General features: G+C 59.4%; 2 protein-coding genes across 6 annotated transcripts in view; both read right to left on the reverse strand.

Annotated features, from left to right (window-relative positions):
- SNX27 (sorting nexin 27) overlaps positions 1-1940 on the reverse strand; it is a 29524-nt gene extending 27584 nt beyond the window's left edge. Inside the window, exon 1 of one of the 3 annotated variants that reach the window (XM_075737050.1) lies at positions 1617-1940. In XM_075737050.1, the coding sequence (XP_075593165.1) occupies positions 1617-1900 (284 nt within the window). In that variant the 5' untranslated portion in view covers positions 1901-1940. The remainder of the gene's footprint in view (positions 1-1616) is intronic. The other 2 variants (XM_075737049.1, XM_075737051.1) reach the window with 2 other exon arrangements.
- A 1070-nt stretch (positions 1941-3010) lies between these two features.
- Positions 3011-17160, reverse strand: TUFT1 (tuftelin 1). 3 transcript variants are annotated; one of them, XM_075737390.1, is made up of 13 exons: positions 17090-17160; positions 12769-12843; positions 12382-12486; positions 11870-11956; positions 9911-9991; positions 9482-9553; positions 8748-8861; positions 7259-7387; positions 6439-6533; positions 5704-5809; positions 5098-5181; positions 4181-4281; positions 3011-3834 (listed from the first exon to the last, which is right to left on the reverse strand). In XM_075737390.1, exons 1-13 carry the CDS (start codon positions 17147-17149, stop codon positions 3780-3782), a joined length of 1164 nt encoding a protein of 387 aa, XP_075593505.1. In that variant the 5' UTR covers positions 17150-17160; the 3' UTR covers positions 3011-3779. The 3 variants fall into 3 exon arrangements, with proteins under 3 accessions (XP_075593505.1, XP_075593507.1, XP_075593506.1); XM_075737392.1 differs by lacking the exon at positions 9911-9991; XM_075737391.1 differs by lacking the exon at positions 12769-12843 and having other exon boundaries at positions 17090-17153.

Genomic DNA, 17160 nt, shown 5'->3' on the forward strand with positions numbered 1-17160 from the left:
TCCCTGTAATTAATAAGTAATTGAACTTAACCAACTCAGCATGAAGTACAAATACGTAAGGATCAGGAGGTATCGCACAGCTCAGCGCGGGCAGAACCAACCCCAAGAACCACAAAACGAAGGGGAACACGGTAAGAAAAATACACCTCGGCAGGCTGAGGCTACAGAAAGGCCTGAAAGCGATCTAACCGATGTCGGTCCACAAACACGGGCTCAAAGTTTAAGGTTTTTTTTCGTTTGGGCACAAGGGGGAAGATCAGTTTGAACACAGCTGAAGCATTCCCACGGAAAGACGTTTTCAGGCTCACATCACCATTCGTGCTGTCAAGAAACAGCGCTGGACATCCCGAGGTCCCAGTGACCGAGAAGAAGGGAAACGAAGCGGCCGGTCGTGTCCCTGAGCGTGTATTTCCATCTCCGCTGCCTCCTGCAAGGCCGCAGGGCTGGGGGGGGGGAAGGCAGGCCACCAGCTCCACAGAGCAGCCCTGTCGTCTCTCAAAGGAGCCCCCTGCCCTCTCCACGGTGAGGCCCGAGCGTCCCGCTCGCCGGCGGAGGGTTCGCACTCACGGGCCCTTCCTCCTGCTCTCCCCCCGCAGACCTGCTCAGGGTGAGCTCTCCCTCCCTTCCAGCCGCCTCCTCTCACATCTCCTAACCTACTTCCCCTCCTTACCAGGGATCTCTCCCGGGAACAGCCTTTCTCCAGGAGCTCAGTGCCTCCCCAGGCAAATTCCCCACCGCGGCCACCCCCTTCCACCAGTCCCTTCCCGGCCGGGGAGGCAGATCCGCGGAGGTGGCTCCTCCAGATGTTTCTGCAGCTTAGGAGCCCTTCTGCGATCCTAGGGATGCCTCCGAAAACAAAGGTGGGGGGAGAACCTCCCCAGGGATGAGCTGGTGCAGGGACCCCAGATTGCCCCTCCAAGGGCTTTATCCTGAGGCTGTGACCCTCAGGCAAAGATGGGGATCCTCTGAAGAACCCCCTAAAAGATGAGTGCCTTGCCTTCAAGGAGATGGAGGCTGTGTCCCTCCACCCGCAAAGGGGATCCCCAAATCCCTCAGGGAGGAAGATGCTGGCCCACAGCTCCCTGTTGAAAGAGGTGCCCTAAAACCCTCAGTAAGACCACGAAGACACACCCCCCCCATATAAAAGGGTCCTCAGGGAGCAGAGGCTGGTCCAGCCCCCCTACAAGGGCTCCCCACAGCCCCCAGTGCGACACGACCAGACCCGGCCCCTTCCTCAGGGCCCCCCCCCAAAGCATCTGGGCAGACAACGCAGCTCCCCACAGGAACCTCCCTGGGGGTCCCCCCAACGCCCCCGGGGAGCTCCAGCCGCCCCCCCGGCCCCAGTGAGGGGAAGCCAGCCTACCCCCCAGGCTCAGCCCCCTCCCCAGGCTCAGCCCCCCCGCGATAAGGGCGCCCCGAGCCCCCAGCCAGGCTCAGCCCCCTGGGGACCCCCCCAGCAGGAGGGGGTCCCCCCCCAGCCCCCCAGCAGGAGGGGGTCCCCCCCCCCAGCCCCAGCCCTCCCGCAGCGGAGGGGGCGGCAGCGGGGCGGGGGCGGGCAGCCCCCCACGCCGGGCAGGGCAAGGGCGGCAGCGGGGCGGCGGCCCCCCCGTACTCACACCTCCAGGATGCGGTCCCCCTTGCGCACCCCGGCGCGGTCGGCCGCCCCGCCGCCTAACACGGCGCTGACATGCTGCAGCGGGGCGTAGAGCTCGCCGTTGATGCTCCGTAGCTGGCCGCCCTCGCTCACTTGACCGCGTACGTTAAAGCCGTAACCGGACTCCGACTTGACGATACGGACTACGCGGGGGCCGCCCGGCCCCGCCGGGGCCCCCTCACCGCCGCCGTTCCGGTGCGGCGCGGCCGCCGAGCGCGGCAGCCCTTCGCCCTCCTCGTCCGCCATCTTGGCGAGCAGCGCCCGGCCGGCCCGTCACGCGACCGCCGCCGCGCCGGCCACCGTAAGGCCCCGCCCTCTCCGCCTGTGAAAGGGACTCCGGGGGGGCGCGGGGGGCGCTGGGAAATGTAGTCCGGCACGGCGGGAGCGAGGCCTGACGGGAGTTGTAGTGCCGCGCCTCCGCTGTCGCCATGGCAACGGTGGGTGTCGACCGCTGTACCATGATGTCACTGGCGTGACGTCACACTGCCTCATAAGGCAACAAGTGGCAGAGAAGCCTTACCACAGGGCCGGGGGCTGGCTTGGGCCAGACCTCACCACCGGGCCTGGGGGTCTGAGGGGAACGCCCCCGTGCCCAGGGAGGCCACCCACCGCAGCAGGCCCGCGCTCTCCGTGACCCCCTGCCCTCACGGCAGGGACGCTGGCTGCCGCGGAGGGGGGTGGCACAGGCCACGCGTGGAGCGGGAGCACCCGGGAGGCACCGAACTGCCCCAGGCCGGAGCCCGGCTCAGGCCCCACCGGGGGGGCTGCTGGCAGGGAGCTGCGCTGTGGGGCTGGCAGAAGGGGAGCAGCTCTGGTCCTGCATCAAGGAGCCGCACCTCAACGCCAGACGGCCACCTTCCTTCCCCCAGGCGCTGGGGACAGGCTGCGTGGAGAGAGCAATTGATTTAATTCCACTGCAGAGCAGCCAGCTCAGCCCCTCCTGGCATTCACCAGCACAGGACACAGCATGGGCTCGCTCCAGGGGAGCACAGGACAGGGCAGGGCAGGGCAAAAAAAAAAAGCAAGAAAAAGAAAAAAAAAAAAGCAGAAAAGGCAGCACACAGGGCCAGCGCAGCCCAACCCACCCCCAGCACGTTTCCACTGGTCCCAGCTATTCAGTCCACTACAGTCAGAGGGATTAAGGCACGTGTATTTCTGTATTAACATGCTCAGTACAAACGCCAACGACTTTCCTCTAGCTGTACCCAAGCTCCTTTCCCGAGCACAGGTGCACACCAGACACAGGGGAAGCCCGGAGGAAGCCGGTTGGTGTTTTCCAGTTCAAACATGGGACAGGCAGTCCTCAACTGTGCTCCCATGGAGGTGGACAGCAGCAATCATGCCTGTCACCACATCTTTGGAAGACACCAATAATTTATTGAAATAAATACAGGTAACAGACCAGACAGCCTCTGGGTTCAAACACTACACGTACGTCGGGTACAATTTCTCTACGCTCTTGGGAAAAGCATGGTGATACACTGATTTATTTATTTTTTTTGGCCATGTGAGCCTTTGCCAAGTCCGGAGCAGCCAGATGTGTGCTGGAGATCGGAGGTGGAGGCTCCCAACTTGTCACGTATTGGGCTTTGCTGTAGGAAGGAGTTCCAGTTTGAATAGGATTTCTTTCTTTCTTTGTAAGAGTGAATATATATTTTTTAAAAAAAAATTTTAACCAAAAAAGGTTAAACCCCAAGTCCACGTTGGCAAGCTGCAAGGTGAAGGGGGAGCTCTGTTTGGACGAGGCCCTTCAGAAGCGAAGGCTGCTCTCGCAGAGCAACCCCGGCAAACCCAGGACTGACCAGGGAAAGCGAGCCCAGCTCTCCGGCCAGAGAGCCACCGTGTCCACGCCGGGACCGGCTGGTCCCAGCCTCCAAACCGGCATCCGTGTGACCTTGGGACCCAGTGGGGACAGCAGCGTGGACGCTTCGCAAACCTCCTTCCTCTGCCAGGACCGCCCCGGCTACGTCTGTCCTCGGCTGCCACAGTTCTCCAGGGCACGGCCCTCCGCCGACGGCTCCAGGGAGACTCCGGGAGCACAGAGGCCAGAGGATGGCAGTCAAGCAGGGAAATCCAGTCAACGATAACAAGGGGAGAGTCTTCAGCTCGAACCGGCCCTCGAAACTCATGTTTCCACTACTCGAATGAGAGGCAGTGGCTTGGGGCCCGTCAGTCTTTTGCTGCAAGACAGAAAGGGTTTGTTCAGCCCGACGAGCTGGATAGGGTTTGAGGAGAAAAGCTGCCGGAGAGGCTCTGCCCCAGCCCTGGTTCCGTGCTGGCTCGCCCCAAAACTGCCCACAGGAGGGCCCTCTGCTCCCCTGTACTCCTGAGGGAGACAGGCAGCAATGGAAACCTCTGCAAAGCCAAAAAAATACAGTCTGCTCCCACAAGAGCATCCCTGAGTCCAGCATCATCTCCTGGCCCACAGCTCCCGCCGCCCCAGGTAAGACGCGGATCTGCAGATGAAGCCGCTGAGCAGCCAGGCAGGCTCCCGCCATCACTGGAGGGTACGTGCTCCCCACGTACCTGCTCACGTACTCCGACTTCGAGCGTGCTCTGGAGCTGTGGCCGCCCCGACTGACTTGCTTCTCGATCAAGTGCTCTATGCGGTCGTGCATCTCCAGGTTCTGCAAGAGATGGAGCCGTGGTTAGCGACAGGGAGCTGGGGACAGGCGGGCTGCAGGGACACAGGCTGCTTGCCGAGGAACGCTCCTGTAAAATCTCTTGCAACGGGGTAGCTTTTTCTTGAGGGAAATGAAATCCAGCCCTACATAGGGACTGCTTGCCAAAGGACAGCCGGGATGGTTTGTAAGACCCACCAAACCCCCAACACAGAGACCCACCGGCACACAATCTCCCTCGCTGGATGTTTTCCGCCAGGGTTCATGGCTGGCTGTGCTCACACACACCATCCCCATGCAGAAATTAGCAAAATAAATCGCCGAGGAGGGAAGGAAATACTACAAGCACCAATGCAGGCTCAGTTTTTATCCGAAAAAGGAGAGAGGTTTGACACTTGTTACAATCCTAGAGGCTGGAATGCAATTTTAATTTCCAACATGCACGCACTCAGCAGCAGTTTTGTAAGCAAGAAGGGTTCTGCTGCCAGAGAAGTGTGCTTGATGAGATTATTTTGGACTTGGCTTGAGTTCACAGCTGCTCCAGCAACCCCGGCTGCATTGGAAACCATCACCACCAGCTCGGGGAACCAGCACAGCCCTCGGGGCTGCGGAGGGCACATTTTCCTACGCGAGGCAGGTGTCAGTGCCGGGGAAGGACTTTGCTGCTGGCCGCTCTGCCCAGAGTGAAGCTCATCACCGCGAGGGAGCCCAGCTACGACCCGCAGGCGTGCACAAACCAGTCGTGCCAGGGGGTTTCAAGGAGAGGGTCTGAGCTCGGAACAGACCCCATGCAACCCCCGAAACAGCCCCGCTAAGACGTACCTCAGCCTCCAGGTAAGCCACTCTCTCCTTCAGCTCCTGGATCACGGCATCTTTGGCCTGAATCACCGTTTTGGAGTTCTGGAGCTGTAAGAGAAAAGTTCATGGCAGCTGAAAATCCCTCTCATGTACGGCTGGTCTGGGGGCACGTCTAGGGAGGAGGGCAGCTTATTCTGCCTGTTAACAGCCACAACCTTAACTCCAAGGTCTGCATAAAAAACAATCAAAAAAAGCCTCAAATTAAGTCTGTGAATTAAGCTCTAGGTGAAGGAGCCTCTGCTCACACAGTTTGAGATGATTTAACTCTTTCAGCAGGCCAAGCTGGGTGCACAGCACTCCTTTTTCGTTCCTTTTCTGCTACTTTTTTGCTCCTTTTATTACCTTCCCCCTCGGGCCGTCACACCGGGGTCAGCCGCAGGACAGGGCTCTGGGCTGCCTTTGGTTTGCAGAGGGACTCAGCCCCACAAACCAGCAGTTCTTTGCTTCTGAGCAGCTGAAGAGATTTAATTTTTTTCTCCTTTCTCCTATATTTTTTTTTTTTAAAGCCCTCTTGAGGCCTCCCAGGCTCTGCCTCCTCCTCCCTCCCACCCCAGCCCTGCATCCTCTCACCTGCTCGATCATCTGCCGGACTTTGCGTTGCTGGCTTTTCAGCATGTCGTCCAGATGGTGTATCTTCTCCCGCAGCATGGCCACCTCCTTCTCCAGCTGGGCTGACCTGCGAAAAGGAGAGGACGAGAGTCTGGGAGCTGTCGGATGGCTTCCCAGAAAGGGAGCACCCACCCAGCTCTGCCCAGAGCAGCTTTTGTCAGCCAGGTCTTCTCTGCAGCCGCACAAAGTTGAAATACTTTGACTAGACGAGGTAAGGAGAGGCAGAGACAAAACCTATTCAAGCAGGAGCCACAAAGACTAGCAACCACAGACTGCAGGGACACAGGAACATCAGGAAGAGTCAGGCCACAAACAAGGCCTTCCAGAAACAAGCCATCGCCAATTAGCCCCTGGAGCACAAGGATACCGGCTGGGCGGAACGAATCTGACATGATGGGGAGAATCGGCTGCTCCGGAGGCTCCCTAGGACCTGCCCCGAGCTCCCAGCCTGCAGCGGGGCCGCTAGAGGTCTCCGGGCAGCCCGGCTCCGGAGCTCCGGATCTCTCGGAGCAAAGCAAAACTGCAGGAGGTATTTGGAGATTAGTCAGCTCTTGGGAGTAGGGTGCTGTTTTGCAAGCCAGAGAGCAAGCACGCCCTTCGCAGGAATGTGCAGTCATGCCCCAGCGAGCTGACACCCCGACCCAGCGGCGTGGGCTTGCTCTGGAGTTGGCAGCCGTGCCGGAGGCCAAGCCTCACCGGTCTTGTTCGGCGAGCTTGTCGCCTTCCACGCTTCTCAGCCTCGCCAGCTCTGCTTCGCCTTCTTTCATCTTCAGCAGCAAACTCCTGTGCTCCTGCGGCAGAGCGAGAGGCCGAGTTACACGCACGGAAACAAGTCGCAACACATGCTCCTTGGCCTGCGCTGCACGGCGGCGAGCTACAAACACCCAGGGAGCCCAGGCAGGCTCAGCTCAGCCTCCTCGCTCAATCTGCGGGTTGTTTTCACAAGCAGTAAATTTACATGCGAGAGACAGACAGACGCGGGCAGCCGCAGAGATGACCGACGGCAGACGTCCCGCTCCTTTCCCCCTAGGTTACAGGCGAGGCACCGACCCGGCTCCTTCCCCGCTGCCGGGCCAGGGAAGGCAGTCCCAAATCACTTCACGCTCACACTGCGCTGTTACATTTATGGCTTTAAGAGTATTGTGAGCAGACCGCAGCAGGAAAAAAACATAAAATAATCAGGGCCGGAGGTTGTGTTAGTGCCCCCATGAGAAGAAGAACCAGGCGGCTGTCTAGACTGAGCGTTCGTTTCCAGGATACCTGGAAGAGTTTGCACAGACCGACCAGATCTTCTAGACCTGAGCAACGCAAGCCTAGATCAGCAACGCTCCATTCTCAGCCGTTCCCAGCGGCTGGCTTTGCCCGACGCTTTCGGGTTAAACCTCCCCGGTCAAACCCTCCGCACGGTGGGCGCTGAGCACTGCCAAACTCATCACCACTGGGCTTGCCGATTCCCCCCGCAGCAGAGCGGGACCAGGCAGCTCCGCTAATCCCACCACGGCTTCAGGGCCGGTACCTTCTCCATCCCTGCCAGGAGTCTCTGCAGCTCATCCACCTGCACCTCCTTCTCCACCACGCTCTTCTCCGCTCTGCGCAGGGCAGAGCTCGTCTGCTCCGCTTCCTCCTGGTACTGCGAGACCGTCCTCTGCAAACAAGAGGAGACGCCTTTACCCCCGACCCTCGCGCCACCGGAGCCCTTCTCCCGAGCAACGTTTTGAAGCCGCACCGGTGCTGGAAGCCTTGGCAGGCAGATTTTGCTGAAGGCAGTCGGGCGTCTCAGCAAACAGCCCGGCGTGCTTCAGAGAGAAGAGCTTCTTCAGAAAGCTCCCTGGCTTCAAAGCACTTCAAAGGAGAGCGCGCCTAAATGCTGTAGCAATAAAGGCTCCTCAAACGCAAGAGACATGTTCGTTCTCAGCCACACACGTTCTGGGGCTGCCCGAGGAACCGTGCTCGGCAGCCAGCCCCATGCCTGCACCCATGGCAGGAGCCAAGAGGGACAAGGGTGTCCCCATGGGTCCCCACAACAGCTGGAGAGCAGGCCCAGACAACAAGGCACACCGAGAACATCTGGGCAGCGCTGGCGGGATCAACAGCTGCCGGAACACCCAGAACCCACAGTCAACGTCACAGCTGACCAAAGACCCCAAAATGCCACTGAACCACACGACTTCTGATGCGCAAGGACAGGTGTCCTTGGGGCACGTGCCACCGCTGCGGGCAGGCAGACGTCCCGGTGCCGGAGGAAGCGGTTGTCGCTCAAACCCACTTCCCCAGCGGACGCTGTCCCCCGTCCCGCCGTGAGGAACCCTCCAGGCTGGCCGGGACCAGTTTGGTCTGCGGGACAGGATGCGAGCCGGGACGTCACCGCTGCCACCAGCGCTGCGGGGTGACGTGGACAGGCCCAGCCCATCCGGGACATGAGCAGTCACCAGAAAACAAACCCAAGGGGACCATTAACCACCAGGGCTGTGGGAGGAAAGCGAAGGCAGCAGCTTCGTCAGCACCGCTCGCCGGGCAGAAGCCAAGGAGACCCCCGGTCTTTTGGCTCACCCCTCTCTCGGCAAACGGCCCCGCAGATGAGGAGGCTGAGCTCTGAGAGATGCCACGCCAGCCAGCACGGCCGCAGCAGCCCAGCACCGTGGCTGGGGACCCCACAAAACACTCCTCTCGCCTGGCTACGGTCGGAAAGGCTCAGCAGAGTTTGGGGGGGATCGCCTTCCAACTGGCTGACGCTTTTGTTTTATGTGATTTTTAACTGGGAAAGCATTTGGGTCTTCAGACTCATCTGGGCAAGCAGGGAGGCAGTTCGCTGGGGTTTGGCCAGGTCTGGACTCCCCGGTGTATTTTAACCATGCACCGAGCCCGCTGCTCTGCAAGGAGAAGCCAGACACCTCTGGCAAACTCACGTGCCCATGCAGCTCCTCAGACTTCCAAAAAGGGGAAAAAAAACCCAAAATAAAATAAAAACCATGCTTTCCCAGCAGAGAAGTGCGCAGCATAGTCACCTCAAAAGCTTGTTTTTCCAACTGATGGTGCTTTTCAGCCTCCTGCAGCTTCGCGAACAGCCTCTTTGCTGTCTGTCGGATCTTTTCTACGTCTTCACCTGAGCAGTCGTCCTCCTGCAGAGACGGTAACAGGACAGGATGAGCAGTCGGGAGGTATCAAAGGAGCCCTCCGCCCCAACGTGGGCAGCGCTGTTGGTGACAAAGCCTGGTAACATCACTTCTCAGCTTGAAAAAACTAAAGGCGCTCCTGTCCTCACCTCCCACGCTGGAGTGACAGCTTCCAGCCCTCAAGATAACATGCATGGTATCCTTTGGTTGCCTTCCAAGCCCTGTTCGCAGGATGCCATCCCCATCTGCGCTTGGGCAACCTGAAACCCCGCAACATGAACCAGGTCCACAGCAACCCAGCCCGAAAGCCCAGCCCAGAGCCTCTGCCCCAGCCAGGGGAAAGACAAAAAGCTGGAGAAGTATTTACCAGCTGAAGATGCCTGTTTACCCCTCCTGCTAAAAACCTCTCCTGTGCAGAGCTTTAACAGCCCATTATGCACATTTTTATTGCTCTAATAGAGCCGTGCTCTGTTTCTGATCTGACCCTGATAAAAAGACTCGAGTTTGCTGCAGGAGCGCCCAGTTGTGTGCTGAACGGGTTCAAAGTTACCTGCTGGGAGGAAAATCTCAAACTAAACCTGGCATTTCTTCCCACAGCGCTGAAATCCCCCTCTTTAGCCCCATACCTGGTCCTCCCAGGAATCGGCTTGCAGCCTCTCGGGGTACAGGCAGCTCCCGTTCTGCTTTTCCAGCACGACCTGTGTAAGCAAAGGACAGACAGGGATGCAACGCCGGCCGGCACGGTCGCTCACGCGAGAGCGCAGTCGCATGCAGACAGCTAGCTCTGGGGCACCGCAGCCACTCGAGACCAAGGGGTTTTTCCCCGCAAACGAACATGCAATGGTGCATTTGGCCAGCCAACGCGCTTTGCTTACTGACTCCTCGTTACGTGCTTGTGCAAAGTTTCGAATTTTGCCTGTAAACGGTGCCAACGTGGCTGTCGTTTGCCACAAGCGCCTCGATCTTTAAGGCCCCTTCTATCATTTTCCGGACCCAAAGATGACATCTTTTTAATCACTCAATGCCATTTAACGCCCGAGAAATGCTCCCGTTACCTGTGCATGCTGTTTAGCTCCTTGTCTGTTCTCAAGTTTACTACTTAAGTCTTCCCGCAGCTTCTTCAAAGAACTTCTAGCCTGGCAAAGGCAAGTCAATTTAGCTCGATCTGCATGGACAGTGTCACTCAGCCTAACAGAAATCAAACGAAGGTGCGGTGGCTGCTACGATGCCCTGCGCCGGTACGCAATCGATGGCTTCTCTGGCAGCCTGACCCTCTGGTTTTACTACAGCCCTGCCTGCAAGCAGCACCGTCTCTGCCAGATGGGATCCTTGCGAGGCAGCTGTCCCACATGGTCATGGGAAGAAAAAAAAAATTAAAAGGAAAAAAAAGCAACAATCTGGAGATGCCACTGATTTTTCATGCATTAGTCATCGAGTTCACCTTTGCAGTGCTGAGAAGACCCTTGCTGTTCCCCAGCTCCCTCTCTGCTGCGCTGCAGGACGCTGACAAGTACAGTCTTGACTTGCAGCTACTCGAATTAGTCAGAGTGAGTGAGCCAGAGGAATGATTTACAGGCTTTTACAGCAAACGCTGCCCCAACGCTTTTCAAAGAAAAGCTTTCTCAAAGCATTAACAGTGTGGCTTCATCCCTACCCCTTGATTTTAGATGCCCGAGGTGAGTGGGGCAAGGCAGTTTGCCGGAGACTGGGCAGCGCCAGGACAAGGGATGAGGCGCAAGCACAACGTGCAGCTCTCGGGTCAGCGACCAAGTCCTTATCCCAAGGACAGCGATCCATGGCTTGGATCCAGCTGGATCAAGACATCCCTGAGGTTTTTACACCACGACCCAGTGCAGGGCACTTCTCTTGGATGCGGACAGACTGGTACCGCCACCATGACTTACTTGTTTAGCTTATTCTCTGGTTTTCACATGCAGGATTAAGTTGTGCTGCACGGTTGCGCTGCTTCAGCTATTCTGATAGGGCTACGCAGAGCCTTTGCGGCCAGACGAGGTCTAAGTCCCGCTCGACTATTGCTAAGGGGCCCTTTTAAAACCCGACTCCTGTCTCCAGCTGCGGGGAGCTACAGGAAAGCTCAGATCAGAAGAGCTGAAGTCGAAGCCCCAGGAGTGGGAAGGATCACGCACAAAAACTGCAGCATCTGGGTGGCTGCGAGAAGGTCTGGGATGAGCAACACCCCTGGAGCGCTGCAGCCCTGGGCAGGCAGGAGCCAGGCAGGTCTGGGTTGCAGGCAGGAGGCAGCGGGAGCAGGCTGTTTTCTTTTGGCGGGGGGGGGGGGGGAATAAAACATGCGTTTTGGCAGAGGAGTCAGAAGGATGACGTAAAAGACCTGGAGGCCGCCCTACCAGATCTGCCCCTTGCTGCTCCCCGAGGCCAGCACCCAGCACAAACTCTCCCATGAAAGCAAACCCAAATTTATTTTTTTCCCCTTTTTATCTCTTTTTTTTTTTTTCAGGCCAAGCAGCCCAGACCAGAACATGCACATAACCGCTTCCGTGCCTTGCAACCAGCTCTCCAGAAATAACATCCCCACCAGGAGCAGAGGGAAGGGTTAATCTTCTGAGAGCCTCATCATCCAGTTTACTTTGGGAGATGAGACATACCAAAGAAACTGCCTTTTAACAAGAGGCTCCGGTTGTGCCGCACCCAGGCATGCAGGGGACAGCCTTGGGGGAAAGTCATCACGCAATTCTCTTCAAATTCAGTCCATATAGCAGAGCAATTAGTCAGGCTGAATTAATTTATGGCGCTTGATTAGACTACTGCCCTGTACAGGCAAGTCAACAAACTGGAGAGTTCAGCTCCACTGCCAGTTCGCCAGAGTGGTTGGGGCTCAGCCGGGGCTCGAGTGCCACAGCCGGCGCGGGCATTGCCGCCCACTCGCGTGAAACCCCCCCGGGGGAAGCAGAGCACCCCGGACCCTCGCCGCAAGCCCCCGCGCACTCAGGCAGAGGCACACAAGCCAGAGCCCCCCCCTCGCGGACATTAACTACCTCTTGAATGTAACGAACTTCGCTTTTCAGCTGGTTGACGTGCTCCTCGTGGTTCACGCTGCCCTCGGCCCGCGCCTTCAGGTAAACCTGCCCCGGAGAGACAGTGGCCGCAGGTCAGACCGTCCCGACTCCAGCCAGCCCAGCTCCACAGGGACCAGGACATCACCGCTTCCTGAGCCACGGCACCCGCAGGTTTCCCCTTTGCAGTTAACCTTCCCCAGCTTTTTGTTTTTTTGTTGTTCTTTTTTCAAAGCAGCTTCTCCTCCTGCGTGACCCCCACTGTGCAGACCCACCACGGCTGCCCCGGCTTCTCGCTGCATCCCCCCAACACCGGGGAAGCCCACCGCGCTGGTGCTGCCAGCCAGCAGCACCGCACCAAGCCTCCTGCCCGCACCATCAGGAGCTACACCAGGGAGCTTTTTGCCAGCGTAGCTTCAGATAAAACCTTTTTTCCAGCCCCACTTATTAAACGAGATCTCTTTGCAACAAAGCTGGGGAGCCAGGGGCTGTACCTTGATGATCTCCTCATCGCCGTCGTTGGACTTGATGCATTCGGAGGCCAGGGAGTGACCGTTGCTGGATCTGTTGGCCACCATGGCAAAGGCTTTTCCCACCGGCTGCAAGAGACAGAAGCGGCAGGGCTTTCAGAGAGGCGAGACTGGCTGGAACGGTTTGCCCGGCTCCAGTCAAATGAGCATCGTGCACTTTCACAGAGGAAGGTAGTGCTGAGCGTGGCCTCGGGAGCTGGCACCGAAGCGTCTAACAGACCAGGAGGTGAATTTTCTAGTTCATGAAGCACAAAGCGACCGATCCTCCCCCAAATGCCTGTTCCCCCTCTCCCTAAATTAACTCACAAACTTGTATTTTCAACTCCAAACTGAACCGCGGGGGAGACGCACCTTCTGCTTCACCTGCTCGCGCCTGTCGCCCGGGAGGTCATTCGGCAGAGTAAGCCGCAGCACCTTCACGCTCTCCTAAAACAAGAGGCAGGTTTTAGTTTTAGAACTCCCTGAAAGTCTTTTTACATCCAGCTACAGCAGGAGCCAAGAGCCGGGTCAGCATCGTTGCAGACGTGGTGACAAGCTGCCTTCCCCCTCGGTTTGAGCTGCAGCCTGCGAAGTAACGCTGGGATTAAAATGAGTAATAGTGAGCGCACGATGGCTACGTTTACCAAATCGATCGGGGCTTGGAGGAGCCGTGGCCCAGCCAAGGCAAGGTAATGCAGACGGGCTGGAGAAGCAATCGCTGGGCTCGTTTCCGTGCACACCCTCCTCTGCCGGGAGTCACGGCCGCCATCCATCGTGGCAGCCGGCTACGGCAGTGCCGACGCACGGTGCTGGGCAGCAGCCCCAGAGAAGGGGAAAGCAGACCTTGCCAGCTCGCGTGCTGGGACCTTGCCAGATTCACCCTTGTCCCTGCCCTACCATGACAGCCCCGGCTCGGCACAGCCCCGGCTCGGCACAGCCCATTTTGGCAGCAGCCAGCAAGACCGGCGGCAGGGCGCTCCCTGGCTTGTGGCCACGAGCATCCACACAGGCTCTGGCCAGGACCCAGTTTGCCTTCATGGCTTAACTCCTCACCCAAAGCCTTCCTACCAGCGCAACCGCCAAAGAGGCGGTTCAGCCGCATCCAGCACCGTGCAAAGCTTTCGGGGAGATGCCTGGAGCCTATAAAAGCCCTGAAGCAGCGCACGGACACCCAAGACACTCCATGGGTTTGCCTGCTCTCTGTCCACAGCTTGATGCCAGCACCACACACCCACAGCACAGCACAGCCCTCCTGTCCCAGACAGACCTCGTCGGCACCCGGACAGCTCATGGATCTTCTTAAACCGGACACCGAAAGCGGGAGCTGCTCAGCGCGCGACGGTCACGGCAGCGGGCTCTCGAGTGGCAGCACCGCAGAGCCGGGGTAGGTGCCCGTGCAGTGCCAGGCGCCCGCCCCTCGCCACACCTCAGCCACGTCAGCCTCCTGCTCTCCAAAACCAACGTCAAGGTATTTTTGCCTCCCCGCTTCCAAGCGCTCTCCTCGCCATCCAAGTCTCAACAAGCCATCTGTTTGTTTCCAAAATATTTTGTATACCCCGCTCACACAAACCCCGGCTCCCTGGGAAATGAGGAGCCCTCCCACGGGTCTCAAACACGCATCCAGACCCCTTCGCTCCCCCCCCGAGACAATTATCCGAGAGAAACTTCACTGGGGCTCTGCTAGCACTCAGCAGCACCGATCGTTTAACCAGATACTCGTCTGCAACTTTTACTCCAGGGAATGTTTTCACAACCATTAGAGCAGCCGGATGCAGCGCGCCCCGTGGTTTTGAGAAGATGCAAGAAGCAGTCGGGGTTTTACGGCAAGGAAAATGGCTCACAGCAGCGCCTGCACACAAAGCATCGTCCATCATCTTCGTGCTGCCCAAAGCAAACGGGATGCAGGGAAAGGCCGGGGGTGAGATCCGACGCGGCTGGCGATGGCAGCACCTCAGTCCCTTCACGCCTCCTTACTCGCAGCTTTGTTTACAAGCGTCGGGATCTCACATCCGCCATCCCCGTCCCGTCAAGCCCAGGCGAGGGTGGGACGCTGCCAAAGAAATCGCTCGCCCGGGGAAGATTTTGTGCGATAAGAAACAAGCACCAGCCCATTTCCATCCCCGCAGCCAAAACTACCCGGAGTCGGCATGCGGGTGCCTTCTGTCCCAGCAGACCCCCAAAAAACCTGCTCCTGGATCAACCTGCCATTGAGCTGCCGCAAACCGGCTGCGGCAGGAACCGAAGAGCAGCTGGTGCCTTCCCCACCGGCACCGGCGCTACCAAACCTCGGGTCAAACAACCAGGAAACCACCCATGCAAATGCTGGCGGGGGAAGGCTCCGCCGTCTCCATCCTCCTCCACGCCGGGGAGGCACGGAGGAGACAGGGATGGCGAGACACAAGATGGATGCCTGAGCGAGGCTCGCTGGACCACCGGCAGAGAAAACCAGCTTTTTCGGTGCAGTGAATGCTATTGAGGAGGCCGAGGGCGCAGCCGGGCTCAAGCAAACCCCTCCCTGCCCAGCTTGTTTGTCTGCAGCACCTCGGCTGTGCTGAGCTGCACCCGGTTGGGGCCGGAGGAGAGAAGAGGCACTTTGGTTCTCATCTCATGCACCGCCGGTCCCCGGTGATGCTCCCGCACGGTTATTTTTGGGATTTGCTCTTACCATCCTGCAGCCAAAGCTTCACTGGCTCCTTGTCAGCGCCAGGGCGGTTACCAGGAGAAGCAGCTCCTCTGATACAAAGCCGGAGCAACCCAGAGGGACGCCGCGGCCGGTACACGCTGTCCTCCCCCGTCGAGGTGCCGAATTTGGCTGGGGCAGGAGGAGCCGAGCCATGGGAACTCCTCTACCCCACTCCTTTACCTCCTGGCTAGTGTCAAATCCGCTCCGCCTCCTGTTTACAGCCCCGGAGAAGAGGGGGCAGTGGGTTTCGGGCCCCCTCTGTTATTTTCCGGGGAAGACAGGAGGGTTTTGCAATGTGGCCAGCGCTGGGAAGATGACAGAGTGCCTTGCACTTGTCTCCTGCTTGGAAAAAACCCACCTCGTACAGAAAATGCTTCCTTAACACCCCAACTGCGCACCCCAAGAGCTACTCCAGCCCAGCAGCGCTTGTTCATGGCATTTACTACCAGCCTCGGGAATTAACCGCCATCGGGGGAGCTTGGCCAGGTTTGGGGATTGCTGCAGCGGTTGGAGGCTTTTTGGCAGGACAGCTGCGCTCCCGTCCAGCTCCCTTCGAGGAGGCGTTCCCAAAATCCCAGTGGCCCTTTGGGTCCAACCACCAGCAAGAGCCAGGTCCCCTGGAAACAACGGCGAGCAGTATCAGCTAGGATGACTAGGGACGAGCTGTTGGGGATGCCAAAGCCAATTTTAAATCTTTTAGTCTATTTTTCATCATCCAGCCCCAAAAAACCCCACCTGGGAAAAGCTTAGCTGGAGGGAGAGGCACCGACTCTGCTCCCGGGGAACCGCACAAATCCCCACCACATCCCAGGCGGAGGAGAGGCGGCACCATCCGAGGACCCGCAGCCGGCGATCCCGACGCCGGTGTTTTGCAACCACGGGGAAGGCGCTCCGTCCGTCCGCCTGTCCCGACTGTTAAATAAGAACAGGCCTGACCTGACCCAGAGGGTATCACCAAAATCAGCAGCAAACAGCTCCGGTGTTTGGAATCGCTGGCGTTACAGAGGCGCTTATCACCGTAATAACCCATTAGCCAAACGAGCCCAACTCTGCAATCGCTCCTTATAAGGCCGGGCAAGCTGCGGGGAATTAGGACTCTCCTAAGGAGACTCAGAGCTGAGTCACCCGGCAGGACTCGGGCCGGGGAGCCGGGCAGCCGGCGGCACGGGGGAAGGCAGCCGAGCACCGGCGCGGTTCTTCTGCCGCCGCCGGCACCTTTGGGTGATCCCTCCAGTTGCCAAAACCCGAGCAAAAAGCTGAATCGCTGACCGCCGCCGGCGGCTTTGCCCCTTTGTGGGGAAATCGGGGCGCCACGCCGGCTGCCGTGCCGACTTTGGGGTGCTGCCAGCCCCACCCAGGGCCCGTCCTCGCGGCGATGGCCCGGCTACTGACGGCGATGGGGAAAACCCAACAACCAGGAAGGGAAAAACGCCAGGCCCTGCTGAACCGAGGGAGGCAAGCGCCAAAACAGCCTCGCTGCCGGCCGCTCCCAGCACCACGGCTCCGCGGCCCCGGGAGCCGCTCGAGGGTGCGTTACCCACACCCCCATTATTCAGGGACGGCCTGCCAGCCGGGAGCCCCCCGTAAGCGCGACGGGGCACGGTGGGACCCCAGCACCGACCCCGGGGCGTCCCGCGGTGCGCTCCCGCCGTCCTCACCCTCCCAGCCAGGTTCACCCAAGCACCCAGCGAAGGTCGCGGGGACCGGGCGGCCGCAGACCCCGGCGGCAGGGAGACCCCCGAGCACCCCCTGGGACGGAGAGCCCCCGCAGAACCCCCCCGAACCTCCCCACGGCTGCCGGGCGAGCCCGGGCGCAGCGGGACAGGTCGGAGCAGCCACACCGGGTGCCGGGCGGGCACAGCCCCGCTGCACCGACGGCGCGTCCCGGGTCCCCCCCCGCCCCACCGGGGCGCCCCCGCGGACAGCAGCCGCCGCCCAGAAGCACCGGGAGAAGGAAAGGGACGGCCCCGCGGAGCGGGGGTCGGAGGGCCCCGGAGGGCCGCGGCTCACCGGGCTCTCGCCGTGGGGCCGCACGTCCAGCACCGCGCACCAGCCCTGCAGCCCGTTCATGGCCCCGCCGC

This window comes from Balearica regulorum, chromosome 28 (assembly GCF_011004875.1).
Source record: "Balearica regulorum gibbericeps isolate bBalReg1 chromosome 28, bBalReg1.pri, whole genome shotgun sequence".
NCBI classification, from domain to species: domain Eukaryota; kingdom Metazoa; phylum Chordata; class Aves; order Gruiformes; family Gruidae; genus Balearica; species Balearica regulorum.